A 20945-nucleotide genomic window follows, 5' to 3' on the forward strand; every position below is an offset into this window, starting at 1 on the left:
CTGAACGAGTCGCATGATTGATCAATAAGCCATGAGTAATTATGCAAATTCAGTATTTTTTTCATCTATCTATCTGAATATTATAACAAAGACTTTACATTGAATATTTTATTAAAATTGTAAGTTTTTCATAAACGCTTTCAATCTTAAATTGTTGCTGACAATCTTAAATAGTATGCCTCATATTTTTAAAATATAAAATTATATACTATGTTATTCTATAATGTATTATGTACAGTTATATATATATATATATATATATATATATATATATATAATAATTCTATATTGAAAAAAATATGAAATTAACATGATATATACATTACTACATAAGTTATATATAAAATATGTATATTATACCCTTGCCTACTGACTGATATGAATTTCTTTCGGTCTCGAATGCGTTAAAAGAGAGCGCAAAGAAGTCGAAATTACTTATTGTAATTAGTAAAACGACCTGAGAGGCAGACAGATACAAGAAAGAAGGAATATTATATTAGCGGCATTATCATGTTTTTGCTCTCTTTAATTCTTTCATCGAGACAGACAATCTACAGGTATTAATCGACCAATTTCTCCAAGCTGATAACTTCGAATTGATGTTTATATATAAGAAGTGTTATGTGTTAATCTGTCTAAATGTTTAAAAGGTGTTATAAATTAAATGTTGTTAAACGATACGTAATTGCCTTTTGATCGTAAATTTTACTATCAAGGGGTCTTTTATGTATGCGTAATCATTGTGAATTATAACAATTTATGTGATCGATATTAAAGGTGTTTAAAAGCATGTATTTTTTTCTATATTATTATTCTCCTATATTATTATCCTATATTATTATAGCATTCCTATATTATTATAATATCCAATTACATGTTGATACACAAGATATACAGATTATTATTTATAACGTTTTAGTTTTCTTAATTGAGTCATTCATTTAGTACAAATGATAAGAAATTAGTAATAATTCACAAAAAAAGGATATCGTAGTAGAAATATTATAAAAAAACATTTTCTGTTTTAGTGTAGAGTTACTCCTTCTTACAGACAGTGTCGTACAAATCTGTACGTCTCTGAGAAAATGTAGGTATCCGAGCCCTTACTTCCTCAACAACTTTTAGATCTGATAGAAAAAAGAAACATACGAAATAATAAGTAATGCTTACTAATAAATTCAACAAATACAAAGGAAGATGGCTAAATCGATAAATTAACGAGACTAAAAATTAATTACATCATGGATCTCTCGCTTTTAATTTTAAGCTGTAAATTACCGATATCGGTGACTGCCATATTCTCTTGAGTTTCCAAATCGTAAAGAATCTTTCCTCAGGGATTGGTCAACTGTGTATGTCCCCATGCGACGTAACTTGCTTAAGGAACACGAGCCGGTGATATGCAGGCAACGTATAATTGATTATCATTCGCTCTGAAACGCTGAAGTAATGACCAGTGCAGTGGTCCAGTGGTCATATTGAATGCCGCTGGATATATCAGCATTTGGCAACCTAACCCAGAGAAGCAGGAAATAACTTCGTAGTTGCACGGTTCACATTCCATCATTTCTGAATATGCGAGGACAGTCCTCTTATTGTGCTTTTAATTCTTTTATTTGTTTCATTTTCAGCAAATATACTGGTTTTTTAAATTAAGCTTCTTTTTATACAGAGTTACAGATTATATTAATTTTATATAGAATATATTTAAGAAAGATATTTAATTTTTTGCTAGTTAAGTATTGATCGATTAAGTTACTGTACCTTTGTTCCGATAAATGCGTGCCATTTCCTCGAATCTAATATCATAGCAAATGCCAATACCTATTTTGCAGCCCTTCACATCGAACGTCGTTAGGGAGTTACCAGGACTGAGTGAATCACTCTCTCGAAAAGTAATCTTATTAGGAATGTCGATGTCGAATAGATGTACCTAATAACATAAAAATGTGGTCGCTAATTATATTGCTGCAACTTTTGTAATTTAATATCAAAGTTACCAACTCCTAAACTTTAATTATTTTTTATTTAATAACTGACAGCGTTTTTATCACTTTCTTCTATTAAAAAATCTTATCATTTAATAATGTTTAAAAAGGAGAAAAAATAAGTATAATAATATTTTAAGTATGTGAAAAATTTATACAACAACAAACACATTACAACAAAAATGGGCGTTTCCCGTATCATAACGTATTTTATAAACCGTAAATTATAGAATTGGTTATAGTATACGTATGTACATATGTATATTCCTAAATTATTCCTAGATAGAGTCACTTTCTTCACCCCGATATTTTCAAATTCAAAGCCATAAAGGAATATATTACTTACCTTTCGGTGTCTTGCTATCAAAGTTCCATCGGGACCCCAAATAGTACAGGTATTGTACAATTTATCGCCCTCTATTTCAGGCATCGTACCACCAACTACATAGATGTTGTTTTCTTTAGCTGCGTTCGATGAAGCAACGCTCGTTTCACCATCAGGAATACTCTCGCCGTATTTAGGAAAGTACTCTGCATTGCAATATTTCAATTAATGAAAAATAACTGTCTTTTGTTCCAACCATAAATTAAATTGAAACGTTTGTCAGTTTTTTATTTTCTAAATTATCAAAATAACTAAGTTTTATATTTCGACTTAATTAAATATGCAATTTCTTAGCTAATAGTATATATAATAAATTGTTTCTACAGGTTCAAAATGAAAAATGAATATTTAGAAATATTTAATTACGACAATGCTATTTGTGTTAGCATCAGTGGCTTGTTACTCAACGACTTTGCTAGTACTTTTTGAAACATAAAGTTAGTTTTCAATTAACACTTATACTAGAGGCGGAATTATAAATGCAAAATAATTGATAATACTAATTTATAAGTACCCAATTATTAGTATCTTAAAAAATATATTTATACAAAAATCACGATAATCATGAAAATGGGGAAATCCTATATTCTCGAATCAATTCACAATTTATTTTGTATATTAATTAGATTCCGCGCTCATCAGTACGTACTCACTGGCGACATCGAGAAAATGTATCGGCAATTCCTCGTACGACCAGAGGATCGGAAATATCAAAGGATATTATGGCGCAGCGCGAGTGGAGAAACAGAAACATATGAGCTTAACACCGTAATACTCTTATCATAGAAATAGAAGCAGTCCTCAATTCCCGCCCGCTAACTCCTATCTCCACCGATCCAAATGATCTCCTAGCCCTCACTCCCGGACATTTCCTCATTGGCGATTCATTAATGTGCTTACGTGATCGAGATTTCAGAGACATTCCATCGAACCGACTCTCCAAATGGCAGCATATCCAACAGCTTAAACAACATTTTTGGAACCGCTGGCATAAGGAGTATTTGAACGAGCTAACCAACCGCAATAAATGGAGCAAGGGTGGACACAGCATCCAAAAGGGCACAATCGTCATCCTCAGAGAGGACAACGTTCCCTCCATGCATTGGCCTCTGGGCCGAGTTATCAAGGTTCATCCAGGCGCCGATAGTGTCATCCGGACAGCTACAGTTCAGACGGCAAAGAGCATTTTGGATCGGGGCGTCAAAAGGCTTGTCCCACTGCCAATTCAACCCGATCTCGAGAAACCCGAACAACTAGCCACCGAGACGAAATAAGATGGGAACTTCAACCACACCTCGCTAGTTTGATCGGTACCCTCTCAACGGGGGGAGAATGTTACGCCATGCGGCTTACCATAGGTCATATTCTTAACTATCGATAGCGCCACTATAATGTCGCAGACGGATCGTCGCGTCTGCCCGGCAAACAAACATTGTAGTGGCAAGCGCGTGGTTCATTAAGCAGGGCGACTTCCAGAAACGTCGACTCGTGGCCCGTATTTTACCTCGCAGTAAAAGAATGTGGCGTGATCCGAACGTAGTGGGGGTCGCCTTCCAGAAAAAACGAAAAAAATCGAAAGGCGTTCAGAACTTTTCGAGAAGTCGAACCGTCAACACATGTGGTATGTCGCGCTTTACTTATCAACCAAAACGCAGTTACATTTTTTTTGTTCCATTTATATCTTTCTAGTTAATAAGTTGTTGAAATAAACATTAATTTATTTGTGTTAATTCTGTGGAATTTCATTGAACTACCCTTATTATCATAATCGAAATAAGGGGATCGATCAGTTCGTGGCGTCGATTATTTAATCGTAACGGGAACTTACAACTCTCGTTGACGTGCTATCCCGCGATCGCGTCTCTCCGCGAACGGTCGAAACAAAATGATTCACTAAAAACTGTCCTGAATTCCTAAGAATTTATTTACCGCAAAACTGACAAAGTGTTTATTTAAAAAATGAGGTTGAAGGTAGTCCTTTTCTTTCATTTCATTCATTTTCATTTTCTTTCTTAAGTATGGCTAACACAATATCTAATCAATTAAAATTTTATATTTTCACGTGAAAAGTTTCTTTAGATAATTATTATCAACATGTTGACTAACTCTTACGGATTAATACGTGTCTGTAGGGCAATCCGGTGGACTTGATCGGCTTTTTACTTCGAAAGTTGAGTAATCGGTGTCGCTTTCTTACGCATCTTTGAACTGTATAAATGTTTTAAAATTGTTTGATCCAGAATGTACGTACCACACCGGACAATCAAGAAGGCACGTTTTATGTCTTTCTTTCCGATTAATAATAAGCCATTTACTGCAAAGAATGAACTTTAAAGGCATTAAACAGCACATCAATGTACATTTCAATTAGACTAAATAATAATGCTATGATTTTATCGGTAGTAACTTTACTTATTAACTTGAATTATTTCTTTCTTTTACTTCATGTTAGGAAGAGTATCTTTTTGCTTGAAATAAAAAATTGATATAGGAGTAATAATATAGATAGAGATCAAAAACTGTTAGGGCAGAAATTACACGTTTGAACTTTATAGTTCAGTATAGTTCAAATAGAAATTATATAGAATTATTTAATAATTTGTATTCCACTGGAATAAAAATTTAATTTCTGTCTTTATCAAATCTCTATTTCAGAGTATTTGTACGTATGTACTTATCGTCTGCTGTATGATCGAATATCGAATAGGTAATAATCGTTGTTACTCGTTATGTGAGAAAAAATTATGTATATTCACAACTATGACTATTGCATTTTAGGCGCTTGGCCATGGATCGCTGCATTAAGTTTTCGTAATCCCCGAAACCCAGACAAACCACTATGGAAGTACGGAGGTTCCCTGATAACGGCTAGGCATGTTTTGACCGCAGCACATTGTGCACATATGGATGGAATAGAAAACATACACAATCATAATATTGCCATTCTTAGATTGGTGGAGGAGGTGCCATTTTCGAGTAAGTCCTCAAATATATATATGCTATTGAGTATTACTGAAGTATCATATCCTGAAATTTCTTATTGTACACATATATTGTGTCATAAAGCGTGTACAATTCTTTCTCATACTTTTGGTCATTCGTTTCCTGCATTTTCATTTATTTTTTTATTTTTCAGGGTACGTATATCCCATTTGTACGAAAGAGCCCCTACGAAAGAGCAACTTCGTCGGCTATAACCCCCTTGTTGCTGGATGGGGAGCGTTAAGATATAGTAAGTGATATCAATTTTATAATAAAATTAAACAGTTCCAGTCTTAAATATCTTTCTTATTTTCTTCGTAGGACGACCACGACGTAATGTATTAATGGAAGTACAAATGCCAGTGATTAAGAACGCCGAATGCAAAATAGCTTATTCCAAATTTCCTAATGCACCTGATACCACTGATGGTATAATATGCGCCGAACATGCTCAGGGTGGAGAGGATTCTTGTACGGTAATTAAGTTACAGAGTTACTACAAACTATACGGTATCTGAAGACACGTCAATTCGAATTAACATCAAATCGACGTCTTAAACATTAGAAATAATAGATAAACACAATTTAATAGTCTTGCCCACTTCTCACACCTCATTATGGTATTTAATCTAATTTCCTTCTAATCTTAGTTTTGCTCAAAATACATATAACATGTACATTATAAATTGGAGTATTTCAATACACAAATCAATAGAAGATTATTACTGTATATAAGTATAATTTCAATACAATTCGATCGATATATTTCAGTATCTTTGATTAAAAATTTAACGATCCTTTCAGGCTGACCGCGGCGGACCACTGCTGATACAACATGAATGAACCTCGTATTTAATAGGTATTGTGTCTTATGCTAATAAGTGCGGCACAGCTGGGTATCCCAGCGTTTACACTAGGGTCACATCGTACCTTGACTTCATTCTCCAAGCGATGCAATAATATGATATTACTGTTCCATAAATATCATTGTGTAAAAAACGTAAAGTTGGATTTTCTTATTGTGGAGATAAGAAACAGCTCAAATTTACATTGTTTTGTACGTTACAAATTATAGGCTTAAAATGTACGAAATGTAACTTTGAAACGACACTAATTTTTTACGCACGATAAACCTCCACGACTTAGGTATGTAAAGATGATAAACGTACATTAATTCTATTAATTTGGTAATAATAAACCAACTTTCTGAGAAGTTCTATAAATTTCGTTTCTGCTGTATCAAGAGAATAATGGAATATTCCACTTAGATCGTATACTTCTTGTATGTACATACAAAACTTTCCGGCTAATCTAAAACACTTCATAAGATAGAGAGCTTCTGGAAATTCGGACACAGAGAGTGCATAAAATACAAGATAAGTCTCGTGTCTTTCAAAATTATTTTTTATTCGCTAAAAACGTCCTGTGTACTCATGCAATCACATGCAACCTCGAAACTTCACTTATTTTTTATCACTTTCCAATTCAATACACTGTTTCTGCATTTTTGACTATATGTAAGAGAAATTTCCATTCAGCCAAAGATGTACTTACAGATTATAGATTCCTATACGACTCTCGGTAAAAATTTATCCGCACTCCAGATAGTTAAAACTTCTGTCGACCGTATTGATCCATCTGCACTCTTCGTATGACGTCAATATCTGTTCAGTGCTGCTGCGTAGGTTTCATTGTGTTACGTCAATTCGTTTGTGACCGTTGCGCGAGTAATGGCGCTTTGCAATGGTGATTTGCAGGAAAACAGTGCAGGATGCTGTGATACCTTTCTTCTGGTCTGAGGTTATGTTTAATGCCTATATTTATCAAAGATTTAATGCACATTATGGAGAAAGTGTTTTGTCATGAAGTGTGTTTGAATGGGCACAAAAGTTCAAAGAAGATCGCACAAGTGTTATGAAAAAACAGCTGGACGCCCGTCCACATCCACGATGACAACATTGAACGTGCTATCTATGGAATAGACGAGTGACACTGGATAATGTGGCAAATCATTTGCAAATCAGCCACGGCTCTGCTTATGCAATAGTGCACGACAGATTTGGGTTTTAAAAAGTTTGTGCGAGATGGATGCCGAAAAAGCTGATGAAAAGGTGAAGACGACGATGCATTCGTGGTTTGCAGCTCAGCCCAAAACATTTTTTAACGAGAAAATACGAAGGTCCTTCAGCAAATGGACAAAGTGTATACAGAAATTGAGTGATTATGTCAAAAAATGATGTATGTCTTTTTTGACAATTGCTTAAAATAAATTCTACAACGACAGAGCGGGTAACTTTTTACTCACCCTCGTAAGACACTTAAATTTCCAATCTATTATGATGAATAAAAGAGCTTATACTATTAAATCTAATTGTATTTTGTTGCATGAGAGTACACGTGTATGTGATGTACATTACCTTTATATCCCCTTGAACGCTTCAATATTGCGCATATATACTATATTTTGTGCAGCTTCTATAAAATTTTGTATGTTTGTTTAGGCTGTTAATCGAGAGGCTGGAGTACAAAGAAGTGGCACAATGATGTGGGCTGATGACATTTATAATTATCAAGGAATCACCCCTACATTCGCTCAGGTATATATCGTTGACTATAATGTATTTAACATATATGAGTGTTAGAATATTAATAATTAATTTTTAATTCTATCAGAATTTTAATGAAACTGTCCCTTGGGAAGGAAGAACTGATACCTTGATATCAGGGTTTGTACATCCTATATATACGACAAATTTTAGAACATTATATAACGAAGAACCAGATCGTCGTGGCCATGTGATGTGAATAAAAGGACTTGAATTTGATGATATTTTTATAATGTTAGATAACATAACTAAGTATCTTCACAGTAAGATAGGATGACATGGTTTACATGATCTTAATGTTGTTCACTTGAGTGATGATATTATAAGGAAAAGTGTAATATCACAGGTAGGATGATTCATAATTTAGAACTACTAACTCATGTATGTATTAAAAATTAAAGAAATATATTAAATTTTATAGGATATTTATGTTTAGTAACCAGTAATTCAGAGATTGGTATTCATGGTTACTATAACGAGGCTGTAGAAACGCACCCTTTCTTCTTTGCAAATGGTCCTGTATTTATGTCTAAGCCGAAACTGGAACCTCTGAATAATTTAGATTTATTCTTGTTATTTTCTAAAATACTTATCTACAGTATACCGTAAGGAATGATACCGTATCGCACCTAATCAAGTGCCTTAAGAAACATCAACAGGATATCACAGTAATCCCTTATCGACTGATATGTAAGTAAAAGTTATGTGTCATTGTTATACACAGTTATGTGTTAGTGTTATACAGAGTTATTTATCATTTTCTATTAATTCAGTTGTAGCCACTACAATATCTATGACACCGGTAGTAATTATAAGATCAATAATGATGTTCTATAAGAGGAAATGATGATTAGGAACAAAAACTTACAGGTAAGTCAAAGTATATGTTATTTGCCATTTGAAAAGAAAGTTACTAACTTAGAATTTTTTGATAAATAATAATTGTGCAAAATATATTGGATTTCAAATTTGTCAAAAATTGAAATTTAAGAAGCATTGTAATAATATAACATTAATATTTTGATTTTTCAGGAGATATCATGCGGTGGATGGATAATATGTAAAAAATATTATGCAGTATATGAATTTTCATATTGCGTAGAGATAACAAAATGAATTTTAAAAAATGTCGACATGGTAATAAGAAATAGCATCATGACAAAGAATATATAAACACAGTTTCATTTTTTATAAATAAAAATTTGTTGTTCCAGATTTTGAAATATAGTGAAACGTTTAATTAGTATCTTAATATCTTTAAATAATTATTATTTTAGAATCAATTGTAATTGTATCATACGTACTTTTGAATTCGTGCAAGAACATATGTAATTTTGAAGTAGTTAATATTAGGAAATTGTTAGACGCGAACAGTATGCGAAAGTTAGTATGCAGTGTAATAATTATCAATCAAAACACAAGAATTAAATTCTTGAGGAAAAAATTTCCGGAATTTCTTATTTACATGATTATAAAGAAATCCATAATAAAAAGGAGCTGCTTTCTAATACTTCTCTTCCTTGTAATGCCTACGTTAATAATAACGAGGTTCGACTTTTTGTTTTTAGAGGGATACTGGAAAATTTGAAAGTACAGTACCATTGGGAAGAAAATCACGATATTGAAAACGATATTTGCAAGTAAATTTCCAAAAAATCTGTTTTCAAATTTTCGCTTTCTATTTCACATTAAAAGAAAGGGCTGCCTTCTTTCTCTGCAAGACAAAACAAACATTCTGAATCTCGTATCAATGAATGATGTCAATAAGTTATTTTTCTTTTCAGATTGAACAATATTCCAGATTTATTCATAATTTCATACTACGCGAAGAATAGACTTTCATGGGTATATAAAGGAAATATTAAGTATAGGAAAACTCTTTTTCGTTGTAGGTGACATATGCTTCACGGTTGAACACAAGTATTTTTGAACACATATAAGTGAAAAAGTACTCTTATGGAGAAAAAGAATTGATACCTTCGATTGACATTAGATAATGTATATAAACTTATGAACAATCACTATCGGTTTGTATTTTAGGTGCACACGCAGATTTGTTGGAGTTCTTATAAAATGTACATCCTGTACGAACGTTTTATTCTTCCAAATTTTACGATACTATGTCTCATATAATAACTATATGGATTAAACGTAATATAAATGATCCGAAAATAGACTCGAACGACATTAATTGTCTTTCTATTTATACCAATATCGAAAATACAAGTAAAGCTGAAGCAATAGTATGCAAGAATGGACTATTTATTATTTTAAACCAAATCATAGCATATTCAGAATGCACAGTATTATCATGAAATGACGAGTTTTATGTTAATTCCGACTGATTACAATACCTTTCTTTGAACGAAGAATTTCGACAACAATTTAACGAAATAAAGAATGCTTTAAAATTAGCGAACGAAGAAAATAGAAAACGCGCTAACGAAATGGAAATATTAAGTAGAAACCTCTCTCGTGTTAAACTACCACAAATAAACGTAAAATCAACTGAATTCGGTTCTATGATGTCTGACGATGACGATAATATATCAGTATTAAAACACGATACTAATCCACCTCCACCTATGCCACAAAAGCCACCAACATATGTCCAACCATCCAATCCAACAGCTGCAAACTCTGGAAATCTAAAAGCTGTTTAGTATCTCCGATACTAAACGGAGAAAACAATATAAGTGTAGAAGATTTTATTCGTGAAATAAAAGAAATGAGAATGATGTGTAGCGAACAAACGTTATTATTAAAAATGATCAAAATAGAGAAAATTGTAGGAAAAGCCGCAATGACAATCCGCAATATCCATATTAACGAATTCGAAACTCTGTACGAAGGATTAAGACGTAACGTAGCTACTCAAGCATCAGTAAGAGAACACCAAGATCAGTTAAGAGTGATAAAGCAAGGAATAACCGAAAGCGTGCAAAATTATAACATTAGATTTCGACGTGTTTTCAACAAACTTCAATACAGCATTACCAATGAACATAAAGACGAACTAACTCGATGAGCGATGAACGATCGACTATACATGGTTTCTGTGATTGACTATGTAAGAGGCCTTCGTTCAGAAATAGGACACGTGCTATTGGCTAATCCCCCCCCCCCCCAAACATCATCGATGCAGAAAAAAAGGCAATGGACGTGGAAAAATACTTTCGCGAAGACAACGCTCGCAGACGGATGACACGACAAACAACCACTCCACCATCTTATCGTAACCAGACGTCTCGTCCAGTAGGTAACCGCTTCACGATTACAAGTAACATGAATAACAAAACTCCACCCACACAAAACATTCAACCAAGAATGAATAATTTTACAAAGCTTGAAAATCGACCATTAAACGAAAGGCCACAAACGAAATGTTTCAAATGCAATCGATTGGGACACCTTGCCAATCAATGCCAAAATTTTCGAATACCGCCTCAAACAAAAGCCCCCCCAGGAATAAACCACATTCAAGAACAATCAGAATTAACAATGCTACCTCAGGAAGATTATCCACAATACGACTACAATTACCAGGACGACGAGGATTGCGATTTTTCGTTGACTCGGGAGCAGGAATCAACTTGCTTAAACGAGGATGCTACCCAGGAAGAACAATAATACCAGACACATAGAAATTCTCCATGGAACATTCCAAATACGAATCCAATTCCAAAATTAAACTAAATTTATTCAACAAAGAGATAGAATTTTCCTTAGTAGATGATAATTTCCCTATCATAGAAGACGGCATATTAGGCTTACCCGGTTTAAATCAATATCGATTCGAACTCTCCAATAAAACATTAAAATTAGATAATAATACTCTTCTGCTGCAGCAAGAACCAACTCTCGCATCGGGAGAAATCGTTCAAAAAATTGTATACTTCGACGGAAAGCCAACGCCAGTATGCTTTATCAATGGTGGTAAGTTTTCAGTCCAAATTTCTAACATTATTGAAAATATAAACACTGTAGATCAAATCGAAAAATTCAAATCTTTGATTCGACTATCGCACATAGAAAAACCTCTTAGAGAACCTATGTAGTATTTTCGTCTGTACCTACTTAAATTATATTTATCTTATTTTCCTTTAAGCATTCGTGAACGTAGTGGTAATGAACTTCAATGTGTTTAGAATTTTTTGTGAAATTTCCGTACTTTGCTATACTTATCACTCCAGAGTTATCGTCATAAATTTTTACAGGGTTATTGTCTAGATTTACATTGAAGACCTTCATAATTTCTCTAATAAACATTAATTCACTCACCGCTTCCGATAGAGCTACATACTCTGCATACGTCCAGGCTTTTGTCACACACCTTTGTTTTTTAGATTTCCAACCGATTACATTTCCACACAATTTAATTACATATCCAGAAGTAGATTTTCTATCTAAATGATCTCCTGCCCAATCAGCGTCCACATAACAATCTATCGTTTCACACTTTTCATTCCTTTTCTAATGTAACCTTAAATCTTTAATATTAAATATTTCAATATTTCGGTACAAATATTTCAATATTCGCAAAGCATATTTAAAATATGTCTCGCTACAACAATCTTGAAATCTACTTAAGATAATTCACACTATAACTTATATTGGGTCTGGTATTTGTACTAATATACAGCAATGCACCAATTAAGTTCTTGTATCCAATGTCATTTCTATTTATCTCAGCGTTTTCAATTTTTAAATTTGTTTCCGTTGGTGTACAGTACAATTTGCTGTTTTGTAATTTATATTTGTTCGCTAATGATTCAATGTATTTCGTTTGGCTTAGTTTCATTTCATTTTTTATATAATCATACTCTATATTTATTCCAAAATATTCTTTTACTTCACTTAAATCTTTCATTTTAAATTTATCAGGTAATAGCTTCTTTACATTTTGTATCTTTTTTTTGTTTTTACTACAGATTAACAAATCGTCTACATATATTAGCGAATAAACAACATTTTCCCCCTCTCCATGAGTATATAGGCACAACTCTATGTTATTCTTCTTAAAATCCAATGTCGTCACATACCTATCAAAACACTCATACCAGTCCCTCGGACTTTCTTTTAACCCATAATGCGCTTTCGATAATTTACAAACTCTATTCGTTCCGTCTGCATATCCCTTTGCTTGATTTACATATACCTCCGAACTTACTTCGCCATTTAAAAAGGCAGTTTTTACATCCATTTGCTCAATGATTAATCCGTTTTGACAACAATATGATAGAAGAGAAGAGAATATATGTCATCAACGACTACATTTCTTTGTTGAAATCCTCTTACCACTAATCTAGCCTTATACCTGTCATCTGATTTTCTCGTGTAAACCCATTTTACATCTAATACTTCTTTGCCTTTTACCCTCTCTACCAATTTCCAAGTTTTGTTTTTATAGAGACACTCTATTTCTTTATCCATAGCCTGTTTCCAATCTTCACTATTTTCACAACAAATCGCCTCCTCAAATGTACAAAGGATATCTACTCTACAATAATTTGCGTGAATCTCACTACTGTTTTCCTTTTCTGGATACCTTACTGGAGTTTTCTTATTACGTGTAGATCTCCTAGGAATCTTTAAGCTTTCAGAACTATTATCATTTTCATCTTCTCTACTTTCTAACTCTTCCTTATTCATGCTGTCCAATAAATAATTATCTTTACTATCATCGCTAACTGCATCGAATGAATTCTCCTCAAAACCGATACATTTTTTGTCTGTTTCTACGACCTCTACACGTCGCTACTGTTATTTTTACACCTAATAGGACTCTCTAACCTACTTCACTATATCCTAACAGAATTCCCATATCTGCCTTCTTATCCCATTTAGAAACTCTTTTTTGTTCTGGCCTTCTTACAAAAACTTTACTTCCATATAGATACAAATTTTCAACACTTGGTTTTCTCTCGAAGAATATTTCAAAAGGTGTCTTTCTCTCTGCAGTGTTTGCTAGTCTTCGATTTTTCAAGTACGCCGCTGTACATACTATTTCCGGTCAGTACTTTTTATGTACTTTCGCTTCCGTTAACAAGCAACGCGCCATGTCCATCACTGTTCTATTATACCTTTCCGCTGTCCCGTTTAATTCATGTACGTAGGTTGGACAATTATTTATTATGATACCTTTATCTCTAGCAAATTTATAAATTCGATTGTTTAAGTATTCTCTTCCATTATCGCATCTTAATATTTTTAACATCTTGCCCGTTAAGTTCTCAACTTCATTTACAAACTGTACGAGAGAATGAAAGACCTTATCTTTTGATTTTATACAATAGATCCTAGCTATTTTACTATAATCATCGATAAATAAAATAAAATATTTCTCTTCATTTAATCCGGTAGTCTTAAAGATACCGCACACGTCCGTATGAATAATTTCCATTATCTCCCTAGCCCGAGTTCGATTATTTTTGAAAGATAAATTATGAATTTTACTTTCTATATACACCTTACATTTCAACAATTCCTTTTCAAATTTATTCGGTATGCCTGTCACTAGCTGCTCTTTACTTGCCCAAAATATTTAAGTATCTAAAATTTACGTGTCCTAGCATCCTATGCCATCTTTCCTTTTTACTCATCACTACGTTCGCCACTGTTTACTAAGTGCTTCTTCCTTTCAATATACTTTTCATTTTATATGTACCATTCTCTTTGACCGCTAAAGCTGTAAGTTTATTGTTCTCATCTATTATTTTTGCAATATTTCCTTTTGAAATAACCATATTATTATTATCCGTTAACTTGCCGATACTAATCAAGTTTGCGGACATTTTTTCACATAAAAAACTTTATTCATATTTATTTTATTTCGTTTTTCAAATGCTTCAAAATAGCTTATAACATTTCATTCTTTTGTTGCCTTTATCGATCTATTATCGCCCAAATATATATTTACCGGTTCTTTAAGGTCGATAGATTTATCAAAATAATTTACATCGTTAATAATGTGATCGGTACAGCCGCTATCTAATAGGCATGTTATTTCGTTACCACTTATCTCGTTCATCTCGCTGCTGTGTGCTGCGTGCGCTGTTGCCATCCATGTGCCTGCTCCTGAGTTGCCATATTCGCTCGTGCCGGCTGCTGATTGACGATGGAAGTTTCCACGCTCCCTGTTCGTATTGCCTTTGTTTCCTCTTCCTCTGCTGCGACCACGTGTTGACCCACGCCGATAACTGTTACTGCTTCCCGCTTGGACGCCATTTTGACACTCTCATGCAAAATATCCCACTCTTCCACATTTGAAGCATCCTTCCTTTTTTGCAGCAAAGGCATTAGTTTTCATTTCTCCTCGATTAGACTTATCTTTCTTTTCCGCTATTTCTATTTTATTCTTCACACACGCTACCGTTTGTTTCTCTTCTTTCACTGCATCTATTATATCCGCTATGTAGCTATACTCTTCGGGTAACGTATTGTTTTCGCACGTTCGCGGGGAGACGCGATCTCGAAGAAGCGCGCCAACGGGAGTCGTAAATTCCCGTTACGATTTGCTAATCGACGCCGCGAATCGCTCGATCCCTTATTTCGTTTAGGATGATAAGGGTAGTTAAATGAAGGATAACGCTGTTGCTAACAGGTTATTATATATTTTCACAAACCAACAACTTCGGTGTAACACAAAATGAATATTTGTTATGAGATGACTACGAATGAGTGCGACCTGAGTCTCTAGACGGATTATCGCGTATACTGATGGATTTGTCGACTCAATGTATTCGAATTGCTGACCGCTTGACGAGATGCTTGATTGAGACTGACTGATCTTCGGGTGTAAACCCGGTCGAAGAATGTTGACTGTTCGAAGGATGTAAAATCAGTGATGTTCGGAGACGATGCTGTGGCGGAGGAAAGCTAAGGATGGGTGTGTCTAGCGCACGGGACCATCGGATTTGTTGGTGACGATTTTGACTAAGGGAGTGAGGGAAATAGTCTTCGTTGTTAATTGGTTAAACGAAGGGTCTTAACCGCCCTCGAGAGAAAGTGGTTCGTGGGAGGAAAGTTGCATCATACGTGAGAAAAACCAACTTTCCCTTGTCAAGCCGTAGTAGACAAAGGTCTTTAGAAATGCTTTGGAAACAGACGTTTGTTCAGTTTGAAGGACCTCGACTAGGAAATTCCTAAGATTTATGGAAGATACTTGAGACTATTGAGGGTACGCAGTGAGTATCCGAAAACATCTGGTTGCCATCTTGCCCGCGATGTGTGGCCTGGGCTAGGTAGAGTGTTACGCGACGTAACACGTATTTATCATGTAATTCAGCTTTTCCCTCTCACTCACTTTTGCGCCTGCACCTTTTAATTCATTTATTAATTTTTCAAGATCGCTAAAAAACGATGCTGAATCACTGTATTTATCAAGACTTATCTTCTCCAATCTCCTTCTGCACACGATCTAGTGCCGTCGATTCTTTCAAGTACACTTCGTCGAACTTTTTCATTATTTCATACGCTGTTTTTTCTTCCCTAATATATTCTAATTGTCTATTTGAGAAGGCACTGTAAATTATATTTATCGCCTTCAGATCCTTTTTATCCCAGTCTGGATTGTCTGTTTCAGTCTTCACTCTAGTTATAACAATATCACATTCTTTATATCTCAGAAACATTGTTATTCTTTTCTTCCACATACCGTAACCCTCACCATCAAATATCGATAGCATAATTTCCGATCTCTCCATTTTAATTGATTTCCTATTCTTTACTCAAGCGTTCCTACGTGCTTGAAGTATTTTTTCTTTTATTTTATATTCTTTGAACGTTTCTTCCCTTACTAAACTCGCAAGACTAAAAACCACGCACTAAATAGCTTGCAAAACTAGTAACCACGCTCTGCTACCATGTTAAGGTATAGAGAGGATTCGAAAATACAAATAGTTTACTTTATTTCGCACACAACAGCTATACATATATATATTACACTCTGAAGACTTCGATAACCTTCTTGCACGCACGCTTGTTGTCAACCACCTCCTCTAGATTCTCCTAACAGCCTCCAATCGTCTTTTGTCTCTACTGAGACCTGGACGCCCTCTGACGCTTACACACACATTCACGTGTACAGTGTAAATGTATCATCTACCTAACAAGATCATCAACGTAAAATCCTACCGTCCTCCCGAACATCATAAAACCGAAATAAATAAACAGATGACTGAAATGTTAAACAAAGAGATTATAGAACCCTCCGACTCTCCCTATAACTCTCCTGTCTGGGTCGTTCCAAAGAATATCGACGCATCAGGGAAACAAAAGTGGCGAGTAGTGATTGACTTTAGGAAGTTAAACGAACTAACAGACCAAGACGCGTATCCACTGCCTGACATTGACGATATACTATCACAGCTAGGAAATGAGAAATATTTCTCCTCTTTAGACTTATCCTCAGGGTTCCATCAAATACCCATGGACGAGAATTCAAAGAAATACACTACATTTAGCACACCACAAGAACACTTCCACTATAATAGAATGCCATTCGGGCTCAAGAACGCACCTGCTACCTTTCAAAGAATGATGGATACCACGTTAAGAGGTTTGATTAACAATCATTGTTTCGTTTATCTCGATGATATCATTATATTCGAGCAATCGATAGAAGAACATACTAAAAACTTAGTCATTATATTCCAAAGACTCGGGAAAGTAGGCCTAAGAATACAACCAGATAAATGTGAATTCTTAAAGCCCGAATTAGAATATCTAGGACATGTAGTGACAGCAGATGGAGTAAAACCTAACCCTAAAAAGATAGAAGCAGTAAAGAATTTCAAAATACCAAAAAATCCTACAGATGTAAAATCATTCCTTGGGCTAGCTGGATACTATAGAAAATTTATTAGAAACTTCTCTAAAATTGCCAAACGTCAATCTATTTTTAAAGAAGGACATTTAGTATTAATTCATAACGATCATAAAGAACACAAGATAGATACTGAATGGCCAGGGCCATACACCATTGAAAAAGTGAAAAACCCCTTATTATGAAATAATAGTAAATCACTCGATTAGGAAAATACATGGTAACCGTATTAAACCTTACTTTCCAGGACGATCTTCACCTTCTTCATAGTTAGCTAAGCTAAACGTTATACCCCTTAATGGTAGTTCTATATATCAAGAAAAATTAGCTTATGCATACTTATATAGCGAATCTGTAAACGTAATTATAGGTTTAGACATTAAGGATATATATGCAAAACTCAGCGAAATTAAAAGATTTAGACTAATGTTAACAGAAAAAGAAATTTAGACAATGTAATCATGCATATTAAATTTATGACACACACTTGTTACCGAAGAGGGTCATTGAATTTTGTTGGATCCATTTCTAGAAGTCTATTTGTAACTCTGGATAACGATAATTTAGAATTAATGAATAAAAATATAGATAAATTTTTTGATGAAAACAATAACTTAAAAACCAATATAACTTACAAAACAAATTTCAAAACTATAGCTTTACCCTTAACTGACAGTCTAGAAGAAATCCTAACAAAAATTGAAAACGCTCCAAAAATCATTAATAATGTATAATCGTATAGAATGCACCTCAATCAAATTTCCAACAAAGTAAACTCTCTTAATTATGAACATAGAATTAGAAGTCTTAAGAAATAGGAACTAAGTGTCTTATAAATTATTAGTTATATTGATCTAGCATTACTAGGAACATATGTATATTTAACAAAATAGGATTATTCGATATTATAAGCAAATGCCTACCTTCCAAATTATGTATTCGCGTATTATGTTGTAAAACCAAAGAAAAAAAAAGACACAGGTATAAGCAATATCTCTAGACCAATAGAGACACCTAGCGCACCTTTAAATACATATTCCACACCTGAAATACAACCATTACGAGAATTACCTGAGGACACCAATTCAGTCATCCTCGAAGCAAGGCATGTAAGATTCCAAAAGGGCATACAAAAGGAGGCACTACACCGAAAATAAGAGTCTGGAGGATCAGCCGCACTCTAACACTGGGGGAATGTAACGTCAACAAATATCTCCAACCGATTCAGGAAACCTGAACCGCCTTGCACACGACACCGACTCCCAAAATAAAGGATTATGAATTCGGCACGTAGGCATAAGATAAACGAACATCTAGAAGGGCTGGTTCTTGATCGAGGCTTCAGTCTTTCGGTAACAGTTTAATCGCACACTTGTAATCCTATTATAGAATAGAGGTATCTCGAACTCTGGTTCAAGAACCCAACATTTTTTTATTATTATTTTCCCATTACTTTTACGTGACAAGCAAAGCGTAACGATAAACAAACTCCGGGCAAAACAATGTTGCCGCTACGTGCAATCGTCAACCGAGGTTGAATTTAAAGTTTTCGATACTCCCCCGAGTATAAATAAAAGAACACGATCGTTAAGACAGTTAGTATCGAACATTCTTATAGCGAATTAATATCGAACGAACGTAAGCATTACCTTGTATACACATATCGAGCAACACTAAGCGAACGACGACTAATTCTGTACTGCAAATAATTTTAAATACATTTGACTACACTAAGTATCAACTCGTCTGGTCATTAATCAACAACGCGTTTAATCGTCCTCCACATACATGTTGTATAAGCTACTATGTGTATATTTATTTATGTTTCCCATAGTACAGACGTATTCCTTATTTTATTGTAGCTGTGTAATTTCAGTAGTCTTGCATAAAGGACATCTGTTTTGTTGCAATTGTATCAGCTATTAATTGTAATACTTGAAGCGTTTGTATCTAATCGTCATGCATCTGTGGTGGCACTCGACCATGGAACTTTCCAACGGCTTCGCGACACAAAGCGCTATACCTTCAAAGCGTAAGGCCGACACGCCTAATGTACCATTGATATCCCTACAGTTCTTTCGCCGAATATTCGGAAGAATGCATACGCGGCAACCGTTGCGGACATCTAATAAACGCGTGCGTAGTGGAGATATCGAGGGGCAACAAAGAAAAGAATCCATTTGGTTTCGAATCAAAGATTCGTTCTGCCCCGAGCTGCGGAGTGCGAAAGGTTAAGCGTCATAGCGAAGCAAACACAATTAGAGATACGTGATTATTGACTCTTGATAGTTAATCGTTAATCGTTAATTGTTGTTCATCGTTAATCGTTAATTGTTTTTGATCGTTCATCGTTAATCGTTAATTGTTGTTGACAGTTAATCGTTAGTCGTTAATTGTTGATCATAAATTGTTGACTGTTGATTGTTAATAATTTAATTAACTTTTTTGTTGAACATCAAGAGTATTTCTTGTGGGCACCTTCACCCACTATCCACCTCACATCGTTATTCTACATACGGAAGGCAAGATTGATATCAAGTTCGAAGGACAGACCGCAGAAGTCTGGTCTCTGCTATTACCACGAGACCTTTCGAGACCGCGCAAGGAAGTGCCGGGCCCCTTGCAACTGGACCCAGTGAAACGAGACCAGCCGTCCGTAAACGCGGCATGTGGCGATGGCTTTAGTATCCCGTCGCATTTTCGTGACGGACAGGGCACCAAGGATCTCTTTCCTTGTGAACACCGGTGTCAATATAAGCGTATACCCGTGCAACAAACTACGCGGATCCGCGAACAAAGATACGTACGAGCTGTTCGCGGCGAATCGAGTGGTCGAAGCAAACCGAAAACGCCTTTCGCGAGTCAAAACGCATCGTCTCTGACGCCACAATGTTAGTGTCACGACCGGCATACTTCAAATCCGATGGACTGACGATGGAGATAAAGATGTGGCGGCACTCGGCGACAATCGGCGGCAATATCGTTGAAGTGTCTAATGAACCATCAACATCCCAACGGTCCTTCCGCCGAAGGTTCTAGAAGAAACAGCACGTGGCAACGGTCGCGGACGCCTAGCAAATGCAAATGCATGGTGGGGATGTTGAGGGATGACAAAAGAAAGTAATCGGATTCGATCGAAAGTCAAATCATAAGAGCTT

At 34.8% G+C, this 20945-nt stretch overlaps 2 protein-coding genes across 5 annotated transcripts; one reads left to right on the top strand and one right to left on the bottom strand.

Annotated features, from left to right (window-relative positions):
• Positions 1-771: 771 nt before the first annotated feature.
• LOC143304755 (omega-amidase NIT2-A-like) lies at positions 772-7066 on the bottom strand. Its single transcript, XM_076627289.1, has 5 exons — positions 6910-7066; positions 2335-2519; positions 1765-1933; positions 1279-1512; positions 772-1127 (listed from the first exon to the last, which is right to left on the bottom strand). Exons 2-4 carry the CDS (start codon positions 2416-2418, stop codon positions 1379-1381), a joined length of 387 nt encoding a protein of 128 aa, XP_076483404.1. The 5' UTR covers positions 2419-2519; positions 6910-7066; the 3' UTR covers positions 772-1127; positions 1279-1378.
• Positions 7067-7072: 6 nt separating this feature from the next.
• On the top strand, positions 7073-11671 carry LOC143304754 (uncharacterized). Of its 4 annotated transcripts, none has more exons than XM_076627286.1 (7): positions 7073-7644; positions 7857-7952; positions 8029-8307; positions 8383-8651; positions 8735-8831; positions 8994-9601; positions 9746-11671. In XM_076627286.1, the coding sequence occupies exon 7, from the start codon at positions 11118-11120 to the stop codon at positions 11589-11591; it is 474 nt and encodes a 157-aa protein (XP_076483401.1). In that variant the 5' UTR covers positions 7073-7644; positions 7857-7952; positions 8029-8307; positions 8383-8651; positions 8735-8831; positions 8994-9601; positions 9746-11117; the 3' UTR covers positions 11592-11671. The 4 variants fall into 4 exon arrangements, with proteins under 4 accessions (XP_076483401.1, XP_076483400.1, XP_076483399.1 ...); XM_076627285.1 differs by having other exon boundaries at positions 8994-9098; positions 9176-11671; XM_076627284.1 differs by having other exon boundaries at positions 8994-11671.
• The last annotated feature ends 9274 nt before the right edge of the window (positions 11672-20945 follow it).

The sequence above is a fragment of the Bombus vancouverensis genome, unplaced genomic scaffold (genome assembly GCF_051014615.1).
Source record: "Bombus vancouverensis nearcticus unplaced genomic scaffold, iyBomVanc1_principal scaffold0053, whole genome shotgun sequence".
Classification (NCBI taxonomy): Eukaryota; Metazoa; Arthropoda; class Insecta; order Hymenoptera; family Apidae; genus Bombus; species Bombus vancouverensis.